Source organism: Ruditapes philippinarum, unplaced genomic scaffold (assembly GCF_026571515.1).
Source record: "Ruditapes philippinarum isolate M1 unplaced genomic scaffold, ASM2657151v2 ctg867_1_1_1_1, whole genome shotgun sequence".
Classification (NCBI taxonomy): domain Eukaryota; kingdom Metazoa; phylum Mollusca; class Bivalvia; order Venerida; family Veneridae; genus Ruditapes; species Ruditapes philippinarum.
This window is the reverse complement of record NW_026859732.1, coordinates 132,259-150,859: the sequence shown is the minus strand read 5'-3', so window position 1 is coordinate 150,859 and position 18,601 is coordinate 132,259. Positions and strand designations below refer to the sequence as shown.

Genomic DNA, 18,601 nt, shown 5'->3' with positions numbered 1-18,601 from the left:
AACCTTTACGCATGCGCACAAGAAATGAGAACTTTTAGCGAGAGCTGTTGTTTTTTTCATTGACTCCGTATTATATTTTATTGTGTGCCAACAATATATTTACAGGTATATATTTGAGGTTATAAAACATTGTAAACATGAATTACTATGATATGTGTATGTATTTCGCTTGGAATTATCAATAGCACAAGAAATGAGAACTTTTAGCGAGAGCTGTTGTTTTTTTTCATTGACTCCGTATTATATTTTATTGTGTGCCAACAATATATTTACAGGTTCCTCTTTGAACGCCCTATCCTCCCGAGTGAGAACTCACGTATATCCGTGACATATGGAAATTAAAAATAATTTTAAGGTACAATCTTATTTTAAAAAAGGTATTGCTGTTTAACAACACACATTTCTAGGTTTGCAAAATTTGCTTTTGAATAGTTTAAATCATAAGTGATTACTTTTTTTCAGTTGCCAAATTTACTATACTTGATAACAGATTTAGAATTAGAATTTTAAACGTGAGATGTATGGTATTAGGCAGCAGTATTTTTATTTCATAAATTATTTTATTGTAAGACTTTATTTATATAGACTTGGGATTGTGAGATAAACACGGTTTAGTGAAAGCATTTTCATATTTGTATAAGCTGTTGGTAGTTGAAGACAATTTCTGTTGCTGTTGGTAGTTGTAGACAATTTCTGTTTGACATTCTATTAAGCCCAAATGTTTTCAGCTCTGTTATAGAATATATTTGAAATACATACAATAATTTCTGTGATGATTTCTTTCAGATGCTAATGAAAAGAGTAATATCTGTGACAAAGTGAGAGGATCACCTGTCTGCTTACCTGAAACTCCTCAGTTATCAAAGTCAGCAGAAAAAACATTGGGTATGTATACTACACTATAAAAATTTGTAAAGAAATCCACTTACATTTGAAATTGCATACTTAGTATGAAGATACAAACTTGACAATCTGTTATTAATGTGTGTATTTATGTTGCAGGCTTTAAAAACATTCAAAAGGTACTAACTTTTTAGTCCTCCATGTTTATAAATAAATGTAGATATTTCAAATACAGCATTCTACAATGGATTATGCACTTAATCTTTACTGCACTTCATTCCACTTAATACTAATCTGTGATGATTTCTTTCAGATGCCAATGAGAAGAGTAATATCTTTGACAAAGTGAGTGGATCACCTGTCTGCTTACCTGAAACTCCTCAGTTATCAAAGTCAGCAGAAAAAACATTGGGTATGTATACTACACTATTAAAATTTGTAAAGAAATTAACTTACATTATTCAGTGTATGTAGTTACAAACATGACCTTGGCAAACTGTGTACATGTATTTAATGTATGTAAATAATGCAGACTGTAAAACCATTCAAACAAAGAAACTTAACTTTTTAGTCCTCTGTGTTCATTGATAAATGTAGATATTTCAAAAACAACATCTAGTGTTGCACTTTTCATTCTTGATACCAAGTAAGTAAATGTTTTTTTCTTTTCTTAGCAAATTGATGGTACATGTACATTTATCAAGACAAACATTGTGTAGCTTTTATCCCAATTTTTTTAATAACTTTTTAGATGACGCCATCTTAGCTGGTAGTAGCAAGACACCATCTGGTTCTTCTATCATAAATGAGAGTGCCAAATCTTGGAATACTGTGACTGGAGCTTGGACTGGTTACCAGTGATGTAACACTGTAGAGAAACTTTTTGAACCCTCAAAAACAGTTCACAATGCATGTCTTTGTAAGAGAACATATTGTTCTAGTATCAGTGTGCATGAACAGCAAAGGCTTGCCCCAAAAGAATTAATTATAGTTGGCTGAGTAAAGAAAACTGGTGGCTTTGTTACGTGGAGCAAATGGAAGTTTTTGCAGCAACTCCTAGTGTTCGCTTAAAAGGAGATGCTGTTAATACCCATAGCAAAAGTAAACTACATTCTACAGCGCTTGAAAGTGAAATGCTTCAAAGGGTCTTTATTTTATAGAGAAATACAAAACAGTCAGAAACTCAAAATGAGATTTTAGAACAAGCATTCACTAGTGCATATTTCCTGATTAAAGCATTTATTGCAAACAGACAGTTTGTTCCTTTGTTAAATCATATAGAAAGGGTATATCATGTTGACAGTCTAAATACTTTGAGCATAGATCCAGGGGAGCTAAACATGAAACATTTTTGACTTTGGGTCAGACAATGAAGAGTAACTTATTGTCAAAGGTGAGAGCAGCATCAGTCTTTGGGTTACTCACAGATGAAGTTTCCGACGTATCAGTTGCGGAAAATCTTGTTACCTTCATACAGTTTTTTTGCGAAGACACTGGCAGTGTTGAAACACACTTCTTGGCCTGTCAGAATATACTTACATTTTTTGAGTCTGCAAATTCTGAGGCAATTTCTGCCCTGATTATTGATGGACTTGTGAAACATTGTGGTTTAAGTTTGTCTTCTGTCACAGGCCTGGCCCCCGATGGTGCCTCAGTGATGGTTGGGAAACGATCTGGTGTTGCTGCAAGGTTAAAACAAGTCAATCCTATCCTTTTAAATGTTCATTGTGTTTGCCACCGCCTAGCACTGGCATGTACAGATAGTAACCCGTCTTTTAAATACATCAACAATGTAGAAACATTATTACGACAATTGTAGCAATACTTTGAAAATTCGCCAAAAAGAATGGCTGCCTTCTTAAAGATACCAAGCCGTCTTAAAACCATACAGCTTGAAGGCAAGGCTGTGAAGCGTGTCACCAAACGTCTGAAGAAAGCCTGTCGCACTCGTTGGCTGAGCTTAGAAGCTGCAGTAAGAGCAGTTTATGATGATTTTGAAGCAATTCTCCAAACATTGGCTCAGGTACAGGAGTCAGATTCAGCAGCATTAGGTTTACTGATGAAGATGAAAACTCTTAAATTCATTGGTGTTATATACATACTTAAGGACATTCTCCCAATTCTAGGTGATTTGTCACGTCGATTTCAGAAGGGGTTTCTAGGTTTTGCAGCTATTTTACCAGCTGTCAACATGACTAAAGACAAGCTACGTCACCTTGTTGCTGATGCAGTACCGATTAAAAATCTCAGTCAGGACATAGAATCATACTGACATGTGTGCTGAAATAAAAATTAATCCAAGAGATTCAAAGGAATTAAATTCACTATTTGAAACATACATAAGTGCTTTAGTGGAAAATATTGATAACAGATTTTCAGGCAGCTGTCCAATCCTAGAAGCTTTCAATGTATTTCAGGGTTCGCACAGGCCATGAAAAGTCCTTGAATTTGGTGGTTAGTCCTTGAAAACTCCTTGAATTTTTTCCAGGGAAAAAGTCCTTGAAAACTCCTTAAATTTTACAGGAAACTTGAGAATTTTGTTCAGTAATCCATGAATTCCTCATTAAGTACCACAAAACGACTAAAATGAGTAAAACAGCGGCCAGAAACAAAAAAAACCAAGAAAACTCAAATATACATCATTTTTTTTTAAAAAATACGACTTCGTAACAGGATAGTAAGACGGTACGGAACGGGTATCGGCTTTTATACACGATTGAAATATTCATGACGTGTAAATTTCACGTACCGGTTGGGGTGATTCATCAGAAAATGAACAGTAAATGTAATTTCTCGCCAAAATGGGTATTTAAATACCCTTTCATTAAAGAATTCCAGGGTGATAAAAGAAAGGCGATGTGTAGCGCTTGTGATAAGGTAATAGACGTTTCAGCCATGGGTGAAAGCGCTATAAAATCGCACATTAAAAGTGAGAAACACAAACAATTCACAACAGTGAGAGAATGTAATCAGGATATAACTAGCTTCTTCAGTTTAAGTTCAAGTACTATCTTGAATAAAGATGACAATATTAATAATCTGACAATACCGCACCCACCCTCTGAAGCAACTACTGCAAAATCTTTTCCACACACACCAGTGAGCTGTTACTTTCAAAAAGAGCAAGTAATAAAAGCTGAAATTCTGTGGACTCTTAAATTAATTACAACTCATCAGTAATATCAATCATCTGAGAATACTGATAAACTTTTCAACAGAATGTTTCCTGATAGTAAAGTAGCCAAACAGTTTAAATGTGGGGAACGAAAAGCGGCATACATAGCTGTTTTTGGACTTGGAGATTACTTCCAAAATTGTTTACATCAATGTATTACTGGACATTATGTAATAATCTTTGACGAAAACCTGAACAAAAAATTGCAACAAAAGCAGATGGATATAATCATAAGATTCTGGAATGAGGAGCTTAATCAGATCGAATCACGCTATTACAGCTCACAATTTCTTGGTAATGATAACATTTCTTTCATGTTACAAACTGTTTCATTTATATTTTACCAAATCACAATTTAAAAATATGCAAATGTCAGCATAGGCAGTAACACTGTAATTTAAATGCTAGTTCTGTAACACAGCATTGTTGACAGTTGAGAAATATAGTCATTTTGCAGATTACAACAAATACTTTTTGAAAAAAAAATATTACGTTTCTTTTGTTTTTAACAGGTCATGCTAAGAGTGATGATATGGTTGGTCATTTTCTGTCAGCACTTGGAAAGCTCGACAAAAAAGAGATTCACAAATTGGAATGGATGGTCCCAATGTTAACTGGAAGTTTTTTGGGCTAATTAAAGACCAAATACATTCTCAATATGGCACAAAGTTAATAAATATAGGATCATGTGGTCTTCAAGTTGTTCATAATAGCTTCAAAACAGGATTTTTAAGCACAGGCTGGAAAGTGGGAGATTTTCTTGCTGCAATCTATTATCTCTTTAAGGATTCACCAGCACGTAGGGAAGATTACACAGAAATTACAGGAACTTCATTATTGCCTTTGAAATTCTGTCAGCACAGGTGGTTAGAAAACGTGCCTGTAGTTGACAGAGTACTGCAAATTATTGTTCATATTGCAAAATATCTTAAGGCTGTAGAGGAAAAAAGTCAGTAGTCCAGGAAATAAATCATTTGAAGTTGTTAAAGAACATATGAAAGACACTTTACTTTTGCCCAAGCTTCATTTCTTCAAGTTTGTGGCACTGCAGTTACAGCCCTTTTTAGCAATATATCAGACAAATCGATCAATTATTAGTTTTTTAGGGGATGATATGTCAAATATGTTGAGGACTTTGATGAAATTATTCATTGTCACTGATAAGATTGAAAAGTCTGATAACAAATTGTCAAAAATGGATGTTACAGACTCAAAATTACATAAAAACTACAAAGACATTAATATTGGGTTTTCTGCAAGTAAAACGCTCAAGGAAGCAAATGTAAGTGAACGTAAAAAAAAGGAGTTGAAAATGGATGCAAAAAAATTGTCTTTTGGAGTTAGTTAAAAAACTGTTGTCAAAGGCTCCAATATCATATTCAACAGTACGTCTTCTGTCTTGTTTGAACCCAGTGAAAATGGTAAAAGCGCCTGATCAGTGTTAAGAAAATTTTGCAAAGTTACTCACAGTATTGCTTGACAGTTCAAGACTCGATGAAAGTGATTGTGACATCACAATATATCAGATTGGTTCTTTTGTGGATAATATCCCAGCAATGGGAACAGACATATTTCTTCAATTTGACAAGAGCAAGCAGTCACTTGATATATTTTACAGTAACTTAATGTCAGGGAAGGAGTACGAAAACCTCTTTAAAGTTGTTAAAATGTTACTATTACTGTCACATGGGCAGGCCTCATTTGAACGAGGGTTTACTATTAATAAAGAACTAGAGGTGGAAAACTTGAAAGAAAAGAGTTTGGTTGCTCAAAGAATTATTTGTGACTATGTTAACAGTGTAGGGGGTATATTAAATGTACCATTAACAGATGACTTAATGAAAGAGGTTAAATGTGCCAGACAGAAATATGAAAGATATCTTGAAAGTGAAAGAGAAAAGAAAAAAGTCAAGAGGCCTTACTTAAAAGAAAACACAAACTGGAAGAAATTTCTGAACTGAAATGTAAGAAGGCAAGATTAGAAAATGACATTCAAGAATTCAAAACAAGTGGTGATAAGTTGTATCAACAAGAGCTGTCAGAAGGACAGCGCGCTCGACTTTTTTAGTGCTTGCCTTCCCAAAGGGTAACAATAATATTTTTTTACCACATATTCAATATTTTCTAAGTAAAAGCAGGAAACGTCGAAAACCTCTTAAGTTGTTATGTCCTATTGTCTGTCATGGAGGCCTCATTGAAACAGTAGGTTACTATTAATAAAGAAACTAATGGAAAACTTGAAAAAAAGAGTGTCAAAACTTACCAAAGAATTAATTTGCTAGTAACAAAGGGGTATATTATGTACCATTAACAGATGTACTTAGATGAAGAGGTTAAATGTGCAGACAAGTATGGTATGAAAGATACTTGTGAAAATAGAAATAAAGTGGAGGTTACTTAAAAAAACACCAAGTGGAAGCAATTCTGAACCCGAAATGAACCGAGGCGAGTTAGAATGCCATTCATTCAAAAAAGTGTGATGTTTTATAAAAGCAGAAACAACACAAAGGATAGAATTTGTTAGCCAGGGTTATGCAATGAAAAGGGTAGCAAAAGAGAAGGAAGAACTTTTGAAAGACATAATTGATAATGTGAATAAAAATATAGAAGATCTGAAGTAACAAAATACAACTGATTTACTCGAAAAAGACGGGATTTTAACCAAACTTAAACTTTTAGAAAACAGATATTTAAAAGGTAGAATTATTAGAAGCAAAACTCAATTAATTGATTTCATCATTAGATATTTTAGACAGTTTTCGCAATTTTTATAAAAAATTATATACAGAAGAACCTGTTAATTCAGACCTTTCCTCACATTTTTTAAATAATTAACCACAAGTCAGTTCATCTGATAATTTACTTCTTAGTAGTTCAATAAATAAATCTGAAATTTTAAATTCCCTTAAACAAATGGATTATACAAAATCTCCTGGTAGTGACGGTCTTTCTTTTTTATTTTACATTAGGTGGTGATGTTCTATTAAAAGTTTTTCAAATTTGTTACGAATCCGGTGAAATGTCAGCTTCCCAAAAGTTGTCTTATATATCGTTGATCTGTAAAGATAAAAATAATTCAAAATTAATGAAAAATTATCGTCCTATATCTCTCTTAAATATTGACCGTAAAGTTTTATCTAAAATATTAACAAATAGGTTATCTAATGTCTTACCAAATATTATAGGTATATCTCAGACCTGTTCTATAAAAGGTAGATCTATTTTCGATAATATACATTTACTTAGAAATATTTTTGATTATGTAGAACAAAAAAACTTAGAAGCATGTTTTATTAATTTGGATCAGGAAAAAGCTTTTGATAGGGTTTCATGGGAATGTTTATTTAATACTTTACATTCTATTGGGTCTAACATTAATTTTATTAATTGGATTAAAGTTTTATATAAAAATATTCAGTCTAGTGTAATTATTAATCACCATATATCAGATCCTTTCTCTCTTTCGCGTTCTGTTCGTCAAGGCTGTTCTCTTTCTCCTCTTTTATATGTTTTATGTTTAGAACCATTTGCTAAAAAAGTTCAAGATAATCCAAATATTAAAGGGTATAATTTCTCCTGGTGGTAAGTTCGGGGTCAAAATGTTATTATATGCCGATGATAACACAACTATACTTACAGAAAATTTATCAATGAAGGAATTTTTTCACGAAGTAAACTTATTTCAACAAGTCTCTGGGTCAAAAATCAATTATAGGAAATCAAACGGGTTATATTAAGGTAAGTGGAAAATTCGGTCTGACCATCCTTTTGGCATTTCTTGGGTTCAAAATTGTAAACTATTGGGTTATTTTTTTGGGTATAATATTGATTTCGATAAAATATGGCACGATCGTTTTCTTTAATTTTCTAGAGTATTAAATCTTGTGTCATCAAATTGTTTTTTCATTTAAAGGTAAAAGTACAATTCTAAATTCGTTAGCTTTTTCAAAATTTATTTATTATATTACGGCAGATATTATTCCAGATCATTATTTAGTTTTGTTTCAAAGAGCCCCTTTTAGATTTATATGGAATTCATCTTTCGAACCTTTTTCGAGAAAAGCATTATATCTACCTTTTAAAGACGGCGGTTTAAACATTCCTAAGATGGTATTCTTTCCTTTAAAAATATTTACAAGATATTATTTCAAATCATTCTTCTCCTTGATATTACTTTACGAAATATTGGATTGGGTTACAATTAAAAAAGTTTAATAAATCTTTGCATGAAAATAATTTTCCACATAGTGAATCTTGTCCCCCTTTTTATAACATGTGTTTAAAAGCTCTTTTACATCTTACTGAAAAAAATCCAGATTTTGTGTTTAATAGTTACCCATCTAAAGTTTTTTATATATTCTCTTAGATACAGGCTATATGATTAAATGCAAAATTCTATTTCCACAACTAAATTTTAAAAATGTTTTTTCAATTATTTTTTCTAATGCAATTTATCCTCCCCACAAAAATATTTGTTTTAGACTGGTACATGACGTCGACGTTGTTTATGTTGATTACTATTTATATTGTAAACATATATCTAGGAAATAATCATGTTATATTTTTAAAAGCATTGAAACAGTTTTTCACTTATTTATCAAATGTTCCTTTTTGAAACCTCTTAACAACTTAATTATATATTTACTAAACACAATAAGTGAAAATAAAATGAAATTGAGTGAAAAGGTTTTTTAGATTTTTTGATTTACCTTAAATTAATAACGATATTAAATACACATGTTCAGTCATTTTATCAATTTCTAGATATATAATTTGGTCAATTCGCAATAATGTTAAACACCATAATAAGAAAGTTTTGAAAGAATATACTTAGATGAAAAACGTTTTAATTCCCTTCACTTTTTAAATATTTGGGCTCAGCATGGTTTCGCATCTTTGAATGAAAATGATGTCTTTTAATAGAATGTGTTTCATTGATTTTTATATCATAAAACTTAATTTAGTTATAAGTTTGCTGCTGTTTGTTCTTTTCTTTCTCTTTCCATGATGGTGGCCGTTATCTACGTGATGTGCTTTTAACCCCATCGTCGTGGAAAGGGAGAGAAACTATACTTTGATGTCGGTTACTTGTACACATAAGTTACTTCCCTTTTTTGTTTTTGTTATTACAAAGAAATCATCTTCGTTACGCATTTCGTCGTGATGAGACCGAATAGATATTCAATCGTCGACGTAACATTTTCCTTGTCTTTTTGAATCGTGGGGGACGAATCGGCCGAGTTTGTATGCTATTGTCGGTTTGTCTCTTGCCTTTCATATTACTTTCGTATTAAAAGTATTTTTGTTTATTTTGTTGGTGGGGGACTGTGTGGGACAGATCGGCCCAGTTTGCACACTTTTGCCTGATCTGTCTCATACGGTTTTTCCCGAAACATTCCTTTTTCCTTATGTATTATTACTTTTATGTTGTGATGAATACAATTTTTTTCTGTTGAATTGCATAAGATAGATTGGCCCAGCTCGCATGTTAAAGTCAGTCTGTCTTTGCAATTTATATATTTTTTCTCATCAATCTCATCAAGTTTTTCATTGTTCTAATTTCGTGTAATATTTCGTGTATACTCTGTCTGCTGTTGTTGTTTTCTTCTCTTTTCAGGATGATGGCGGTTTGTCTCTTTGGTGTTATTTACTCCTTCGAGACGGTGGTGTCATCCTGGAAAGGGGAAGGAACTATGTATATGTCTGTATATTGTACTTATTGTTTATATATTTTGTGACTTGCTATTTAAGCTTTATATCCATGTCAAAATACGTACACATACCTGATATTTTGTAATTATAATAATTATGTATATATAATCCATATAACTCATTTGCATATGTATATGTAACCCATTCCTGGGCCATTACCTCATTTCACTCATATACCCATTTCACTCATTTTCATCTGTAATTGTAACCCAGTTTAGGACCATTGCCTCCTTTCAATCATCCTCGTATATCATATATTTTAATTTAATCATCTGATGTTTTTTCTTTTATATTTTCAGGTATGTGTTTCTTTCCTTATACATGAAGAAGGCTTTGGGAGATTTTTTTTCACTAACTTTTCCTTTACAAGATAGAGTTTCACTTTTTCAAATTCATGATAATTATTTGCCTTTTTAACATCACGTTTTGTCGGACAGGGCTCGGCGGTGGTACACCGAGTCAACTGTTTTTCTCAGGCTTCCGGATGGTTGGCTGGGTGTACCTTTTACCGGGGTCCGTCTGAGTCTTACACCATACAGGTGGCTCGAGACTTGGACTTATTTCGCGCCACCTCGGGATTTTGGGCCTTACCCACCCGATTTGTTGAGGTTGCGATATCTGGGAGTTGCATGTCTTGTGTTTTTGAACATTGGAGTATTCTTCATTTCCTTCTAAGATTTTCTTTGTTTTCCTTTAAGATAATTCCTTGTTCTCTAAATTCGCAAAATTTATAAGTATACATATATTCGACTCCATAATGATAATTAAAACGTGATGATTATGAAATTTTTATTAGAATAAAATTCAAGAAAAAACTTAATCTTTCATGCTTTACTAATATATATTGTACATCCGGTTTCTTATTTAATTTACATACATTATTTCATACACACGTCATTTTTATGAATTTATAATTGTCTTTGTTCAAACAAAAATCATATGTGAAATAAACAGTGTGATATAGGACTCTCAAGTTAATTATGTGAAGTGTTTCTTTAATATACAAGTGTTTAAGGTCTCTCATGCGTGTTAAGTTGTCCGAAGTTACTCGCAAAGCCTGTAACTACGGACACTGAATACGCATGAGAACGACGTGTGTTATTTATGTAATTTACTTTATTGTTAGTGTTTATATATGTATACTAGAATTGTTAAGTTTCTATTTTAAAACCTATTTACTTGTAAATATAATGAATAAATTTATGAAAAAGAAAAAAGTGCTTCCAGGAATGACCCTTCCATTGCACTTCGGTTGGGTTGAAGCCTGCGATTACCCCTAATGTGGGTAACTCGGGCACGCAATTTATTTGTGTAGGGGTCTGCGTTCGCGCTAACCCCTGTCTAATCAAGCTCGCGGAATTAAAGGCTCATTATGCCTAAGAAATGCATGCTAGCAATTTTATTTCTCAAAATCTTCTAATGTTTGGTATCTCGTTACAGTTTTCAAAGTATTGAATGAAAAAAGTATATTCTATTATATTTGGAGTCAAACTGTGCCTTTAAAAAAAGAAATTCTCAAACAAATGCTATCGGTACTGCACTGGCACACCGTGACAGTGATTATTCGACCGTTGTCAAGGACAGACAGACGTACGGAATCGTATGTTAATTGGTCTGTTGCTCGTGCGCACAGGTGTACATTTATGTGGAATATCTTCAGTTGGTATTTACTAATGCATGGTGAGAAAAGTATGCACTGTATATATGTATATGCGAATTTTGTCTAGGCCGGGAAATAATTCTACAAAAATAAGGGATAGTTCCATATATGATCATAAGGGATAGTACTGTATTAATGTTTGAACAGGTATTAAAAGGGCAAACCGGAAGAACATCATAGTATCAGCGAAGTTCTCGTAAATAAGCCGTAAAGAATTACATTCTAATGTCTACGGCCATATCACGTTGAAAACACCGGTTCTCGTCTGATCACCGAAGTTCAGCAACGTCGAGCCCGGTTAGTACTTGGATGGGTGCACCGGGTGATGGGTGACCGCCTGGGAATAGCGGGTACAGGAGACTTTTGATTTATTTTTCTTTTTTTTTCAATTTTTTCCCCGTGTTAGATGAAGTTTTATGATTTCTATCTGTCATATTACTGTATGTGAGCGATAAATGCCCGAAAAAATAGAAGAAAACAAGAAATATTCGCGGACAGAGATAATACAGGCGGTGTAGTGTGTGTGTATTTGTTACTTTTTGTTGCATTTTTGTTAAGTAAAACTTATTGAGGAAACATTTCGCCCAGCTAGTATACAACCGGAACAAGCTATGTACATGTTGCGAAACTTTTACTATTTCTAGGCACGAAGTGGACGGAACGAGGCACGGGATATGATGCTGGCACAAGCCTTATTATATAATAACGTCAACGTGTACAGGAAATGACGTAAAAGACGTAACGTCAGTAGCATCAGCTCCATGGTGGTCACGTCGCCGCTTCCACTATAAGTGCAGCCTGACATTACGAAATAAGGTAAGAAAAGGCGATTTGAATCACAAGCTAATAAAAATGTAGGTTCAACGTACTGAATATGTTTTCCGTACGTCGGATGGCAGCTCGAATTCGGAATTCAGTTCAAAAAAGAAGCGGAAGATGACGGTTATTGTAGTGGTCATATATTAGTTTTAAGAATACATAGAGCCTATAGCTGGCGATTCTTTTTACTGATTTTGGGCGTTTGGCCTGTGGTGTTGGAATTGCACACAGGGGCGGAGTCCATGTGAACTGCTAACTGGGAGACTGTTGTAATTTAGTGAAATAAAATGTTTCATTTTTGGAGGCATATTCAAATTGTACTTACCTGGTACAGAAGGTACCGTAGTATCTGTTATTTTGCGGTATCATATTTCCTATTCAACTATGGACATTACAGATTTTTGTCCAGCTCTGATTTCTGTCGTATTCGATCACGATGTATTGAAGCGAACCCTTAAACTTCAAAATGCCTCGGCTTACGGAATCGTGACAATGAACGATGCTGTGGAGTGCCTGCAAACTTTAGGAATCCCGCCCAATGCTGTGGGATTGTTTTTTTCACGCGGTCAAGGAGATAAGGAGGTGAGTGTTGTATTTAACTTTCCTTCTTTCTTAAATGAAATAAATACTACTGAGCAACTAGTGGTTAAACAAAAACGTATTCTACTGCTGAAGGGAAATTCCCAAGTTATTAATCTACGATTTCACTGGCTTCCCGTTTTTACATCCAACTCCATAGTTGAGGTATATTTTCCGACCTTTCGGAAAAGGTTAATCTGTAGAATATAATCAAATAAAAGTCGGTTCCGGAACCTTCAAGTCAGGGGTGCGTCTGGTGAAAATGGAGGTTTCAGAGATAGAGAGAAATAAGTTGCTACGGTTTGAGTGTGGTAACAAAGCTCTCATGACAGTAACCGGCAGACCCTCGCTATGCCTAAAATGCTTACAAATTGGGCACTACAAATCGAATTGTTCTAATGTTCCAAAAATTTTCACTGGTAGCTACTATGAGATTCGAAAGAATTTTACAGATTCTAATCAGAAAGAAAGTCAAAAAAATTAGACGAAGAGTTACAGGTTATAGAGGAAGAGAGAAGAAAAGATAAAGATGCTAAGAAAAAGAAGAAAGATGAAGAAATTATGGATGATGACAAGAACGATGATGGTAGTGATGATGATGATGAGAGCGATGAGATGAATGAATCAGTTGACAAAAGCAGAGGGACAAAGGGAAGCCAAGATCAGGAGGTAACAGATTATTTTAGGAAACATTTTCCTCCGTTGAAAACCCTTAGACCGGCTCAGGCCCCGCTTAGTATCGAGCAGACAAATCCGTTCACCGTGCTTGACCTTGACTCAGAGGATACAATTACAATTAGTATAATTTTCTAACGTTTTGTTTAGATTTTTATTTTCAGAATGCCGGTCATTGTTAAAAAAAACCTGCGTTGATGACGTCTTATTTTGATCCTCATGACGTCGAGAACACGATTAGGATTTGGAGCAGCGGATTCACGTCACTTCAAATTGTCATCAAGCTACTGGCAAGTTTTAAAAAATACACCCTTCGAAGGTCACAGCGCTACAAAAAGGGAAGGACGCTTGAGATGGGGTGCTCCTTGTCCTTGAAGATCAAGAAGACCTAGAGAAGGTAAGGAGCAAGCCCTTCTATATTATAGATAACAAAAAATTAAACATTGTTTCCTTGGATAAGCATGTCGTTCACTTTAGACTTCACTGGCTACCTGCATATTTGAAGACAGACTGCATTTGAACCATTTTCAGCGAGTTTGGGAATGTTCTTGATGTTGGGAATGAGGCTAATGCCTTTCCGGTAAATAACTAACGTATTACAAATGGGATTCGCACCTTAACCGTTGAAGTGTCTGAATCTCAACGCATTGATTTCCCTCATTTAATTGAATTCATATGTGGTAATTTGTGCCTTGTTACAGGTGGTGGCAGACCACCTTTATGTCTGCTTTGTAAAAATGTTTGCCATATTAAGAAAAATTGTCCAAGTAATTTCAGAAATTCGCAGCAGACAGTTGAGATAGCAGAAGAAAGTCAGGACACAGTTAAAAAACAACAACAACTGCAACAAGAACTAGAACAACAACAGCAACAAGAACATCAACAAGAAAAACAACGGCAAGAACAACAACAAGAACAACATGTTCAAGAACCAATTGATGTAGATGAAACAAGAGGGAGGAAACGGACAGAAGAAGCTTCAGATGATCGTGAGATAACAGATTCGTTTAAAAAACATTTTGCAAGGAGACCTTCCAAGGCTCCCCCAGTTTTGAGGATGTAAATCCTTTCTCGGCGCTCGACCTAGATGACTCGGATTCACCACTTGTGATTGGCGAGTCCTCTGCCGAGTCCGAGATGCTGGTGGGGGCCGGGGACGTCTCCTCTGTCCAGTGACAAACTTGTTATTTTCAGTGGTAATCTTCAACGTGGCTCTTATGGCTCTAAAATATTTTCCAAAAATATTAGTAAATTTAAACTTATAGATTCTTTTCGTTCTATCCGTCCTAATAAGAGATCAGTCACGTGGTGTAATAACAATAAAAATAATTTAATAGGTTGTAGACTAGATCGAATTTATATACCTCGTCATTTTAAAGACTTAATATTAAAGTGTGACATTTTACCTTGTTATTTTTCTGATCATGATTTTGTATTTCTTAAACTTAAATTAAATGAATCAATAACTTTTGGCAAATCATATTGGAAATTAAATAACAGTATTTTAGATGATGAAACTTTTATAGAGAATTTCGAATTTTATTGGCAAATTATTTCAAGAACTGAATCTTATACTTTAGAGTGGTGGGATAAAATGAAATTATTAATTAAAGATTTTTGTATAGACTATAGTAAAAACAAAAATAAAGAAACATTTTCAGAAATAAATAAACTTAGATCTCAATATCAAAACACAACTGATTTACTCGAAAAAGAAGAGATTTTATCTAAACTTAAACTTTTAGAAAAAAGATATTCAAAAGGTCAAATTATTAGAAGCAAAACACAGTTATTTGATAGCAATGAAAATCCATCTAAATATTTTTGTAATTTTGAACAATTAAAAGGTTCTGACAAAACGATTTTTAAAATTAATGATAATGACGAAATTAAAAGTTCATCATTAGATATTTTAGAAAGTTTAAAGTATTTTTACAAAAATTTATACACTGAAGAACCAGTTAATTCTGAATTATCTTCTCATTTCTTAAACAATTTGCCACAAGTTAGTACTTTAGGTAACTCTACACTTAGCAAACCTTTAGAAAAATCTGAAATTTTACATACTTTAAAAGAAATGGATTATACAAAATCTCCAGGATCTGATGGCCTCTCTTCGTTATTTTACATAAAGTTTTTTCATTTATTTGGTGATATTTTACTCAAAATTTTTCAACTTTGTTATGATGAAGGTGAAATGTCTCAGTCCCAAAAATTATCCTATATAACTCTTATATGCAAAGACAAAAATAATTCTGAAATGATGAAAAATTATCGCCCCATTTCTCTTTTAAATATTGACCGAAAAGTACTATCTAAGATTTTAACAAATAGATTGTCCAATGTTTTGCCAAATATAATAGGTATATCTCAAACTTGTTCAATTAAAGGTAGGTCTATTTTTGACAATGTTCATTTATTAAGAAATATTTTCGATTATGTAGAGCAAAAAAATTTAAAAGCGTGTTTTATCAATCTTGATCAAGAAAAAGCTTTCGATAGGGTTTCTTGGGAATATTTATTCAACACTTTACAGTCTTTTGGTTTTAGTATTACTTTTATAAATTGGATTAAAGTTTTATATAAAGATATCCAATCAAGTGTCATCATCAATCATCACATATCCGATCCCTTCTCTCTTTCACGTTCTGTCCGTCAAGGTTGTTCCCTTTCCCCTCTTCTTTATGTCCTATGTTTAGAACCTTTTGCTAAAAAAAATTCAAGACAATTCAAATATTCAAGGTATAATCGTTCCAGGTGGTAAGTTCGAGGTCAAGATGTCTTATATGCAGACGATAATACAACTATACTTACAGATTATTTGTGAATGAAGGAATTTTTTCGTGAAGTTAATTTATTTCAGCAAGTTTCAGGGTCAAAATTATTATTGGAAATAAAACGGTTTATATTTAGGTAAATGGAAAAATAGGTCTGATCATCCTTTTGGCATTTCTTGGGTTCAAATTTGTAAATTATTAGGGTATTCTTTGGGTATAATATTGATATAGATAAAATATGGCATGATCGTTTTCTTAAATTTTCTAGAGTGTAAAATCTTGTTTCTTCAAATTGTTGTTCGTTTAAAGGTAAAAGTACTATTCTTTCAAAGAGCCTCTTTTAGATTTATATGGAATTCATCTTTCGAACCTATTTCGAGAAAAACATTATATCTACCTTTTAAAGATGGCGGTTTAAACATTCCTAATATAAAATTAAGATGGTATTATCTCCTTTTAAAACATATACAAGATATAGTTCATTGTAAATCTTCTCCGTGGTTTTACTTTGCAAAATACTGGATTGGGTTACATCTAAGAAAATTTAACGAATCTTTGCATGAAAATAATTTTCCACATAGTGAATCCTGTCCCCCTTTTTATAACATGTGTTTAAAAGCTCTTTTACATTTTACTGAAAAAATTCCAGATTTTGTGTTTAATAGTTTCCCGTCTAAAGTTTTTTTTATATATATTTCTGTTAGATACAGACTATATGATTAAACCACAACTAAATTTTAAAAATATTTAAAAATATTTTTTTCTAATGCAATTGATTCTGCCCACAAGAATATTTGTTTTAGACTGGTACATGACGTTGTTTATGTTGATTACTATTTATATTGTAAACATATATCTAGGAAAAAATCATGTTATTTTTGTAAAAGCAGTGAAACAGTTTCTCACTTATTTATTGAATGTTCCTTCTTCAAACCTCTTAACAACATAATTATATATTTACTAAACACCTTAAGTGAAAACAAAATTAAATTCAGTGAAAAGGTTTTTAGATTTGCCTAAAATCAATAACGATATTAAATACACATGTTTAGTCATTCTGTCAATTTCTAGATATATAATTTGGTCAATTCGCAATAATGTTAAACACCACTTGTTGTGGAATTTCGAGCTCTGGCTGATGTTTTGTTTGATGTTGATGTGATGGAAAGATCCGTGAAGTTTATTAATACTAACTACTATGGCACGTTATGTGAACGATGTGGTGGAAATCCTGAAGACGTACAAAATTGCTGTCGAGGAAATTGAAACAATTGCCCGAGGGATGGCGGATAAAGAGGTCAGTGTTGTATTTACTTCACCTAACCCAATCAATCGTCTTCTGGTTAATGAAAATTTCAAAGTCAACAACAAGTCGATAAGGTCAGTCAACAATGGGAGGCAATTCGGGTATATACGAGTTCACTGGCTTCCGGTCTATGCCTCAAACGCGGCGGTGGAAGAAGCACTTCTGAAACCTTATGGAAAAGTTCACATATGGTAATATTGACGTGGGGCAGCGAAAATTTAAGTCAGGCGTTCGCCTGGTTAAATTGGAAGTCAATGGAATACAAAAACAGAAGATACCCCTCCTGATGAAAGTTCAATGTGGCGGAAAGGCTCTACTTACAATTCAAGGAAGGCTACCATTATGCCTTAATTTAGTGGAATAACATGTTTCATTCTCGGAGTTGAGGCATACTTACTTGATCAGAAGCTACCGTGATCAGCCAGGCAGTGATTCCAGGAAGACACCTTTCCATTGCACTTCGGTTGGGTTGAAGCCTGCGATTACCCCTAATGTGGGTAACTCGGGTACGCAATTTATTTGTGTGGGGGTCTGCGTTCGCGCTAACCACTGTCTAATTGAAACATTAAATCAAGCTCGCGAAATTAAAGGCTCATTATGCCTTAGAGATGCTAGCAATTTTATATCTTAATATCTCCTAATGTTTCGTATATCGTTACAGTGTTCAAAGTATAGGTGAAAAAGTAGATTCTATTGATCTTTGAGGGCAAAATGTGCCTTTAAGAAAAAGCATTTTTTTTTCAAACAAATGGTATCCGTAATGCACTGGCACACCGTATCAGTGATTATTCGACTGTTGTCAATGACAGAAAGACGTACGGAATAGCATGTTAGTTGGCCTATTGCTGGTGCGTACGGGTGAACATTTATGTGGAATACCTTTGTATTTACTAATGCATGGTGAGAAAAGTATGCACTGTATATAATTATGTATATGCGAACTTTGTCTTAGCCGGGAAATAATTCTACAAAGATAAGGGATAGTTCCATATATGAGCAGAAAGGATAATACTGTATAAATGTTTGAACACGTCCGACAATTTTAAAAGGCAAAC

The 18,601-nt window shown here is 33.5% G+C and overlaps 1 protein-coding gene, 1 long non-coding RNA gene, 2 other non-coding genes and 1 pseudogene across 4 annotated transcripts; all 5 read left to right on the top strand.

Annotated features, from left to right (window-relative positions):
- Positions 1–780: 780 nt before the first annotated feature.
- LOC132757701 (uncharacterized) lies at positions 781–1,873 on the top strand. The gene is made up of 3 exons (XR_009629491.1): positions 781–885; positions 1,157–1,255; positions 1,595–1,873. It is a non-coding gene; the product is annotated as an uncharacterized LOC132757701 (long non-coding RNA).
- Positions 1,874–2,212: 339 nt separating this feature from the next.
- Positions 2,213–2,662, top strand: LOC132757698 (E3 SUMO-protein ligase KIAA1586-like). Its single transcript, XM_060749056.1, has one exon. It carries the CDS (start codon positions 2,213–2,215, stop codon positions 2,660–2,662), a length of 450 nt encoding a protein of 149 aa, XP_060605039.1.
- Positions 2,663–10,901: 8,239 nt separating this feature from the next.
- On the top strand, positions 10,902–11,070 carry LOC132757704 (U1 spliceosomal RNA). The gene has a single exon (XR_009629493.1). It is a non-coding gene; the product is annotated as a U1 spliceosomal RNA (small nuclear RNA).
- Positions 11,071–11,617: 547 nt separating this feature from the next.
- On the top strand, positions 11,618–11,752 carry LOC132757702 (5S ribosomal RNA; annotated as a pseudogene).
- A 6,183-nt stretch (positions 11,753–17,935) lies between these two features.
- LOC132757703 (U1 spliceosomal RNA) lies at positions 17,936–18,098 on the top strand. The gene has a single exon (XR_009629492.1). It is a non-coding gene; the product is annotated as a U1 spliceosomal RNA (small nuclear RNA).
- The last annotated feature ends 503 nt before the right edge of the window (positions 18,099–18,601 follow it).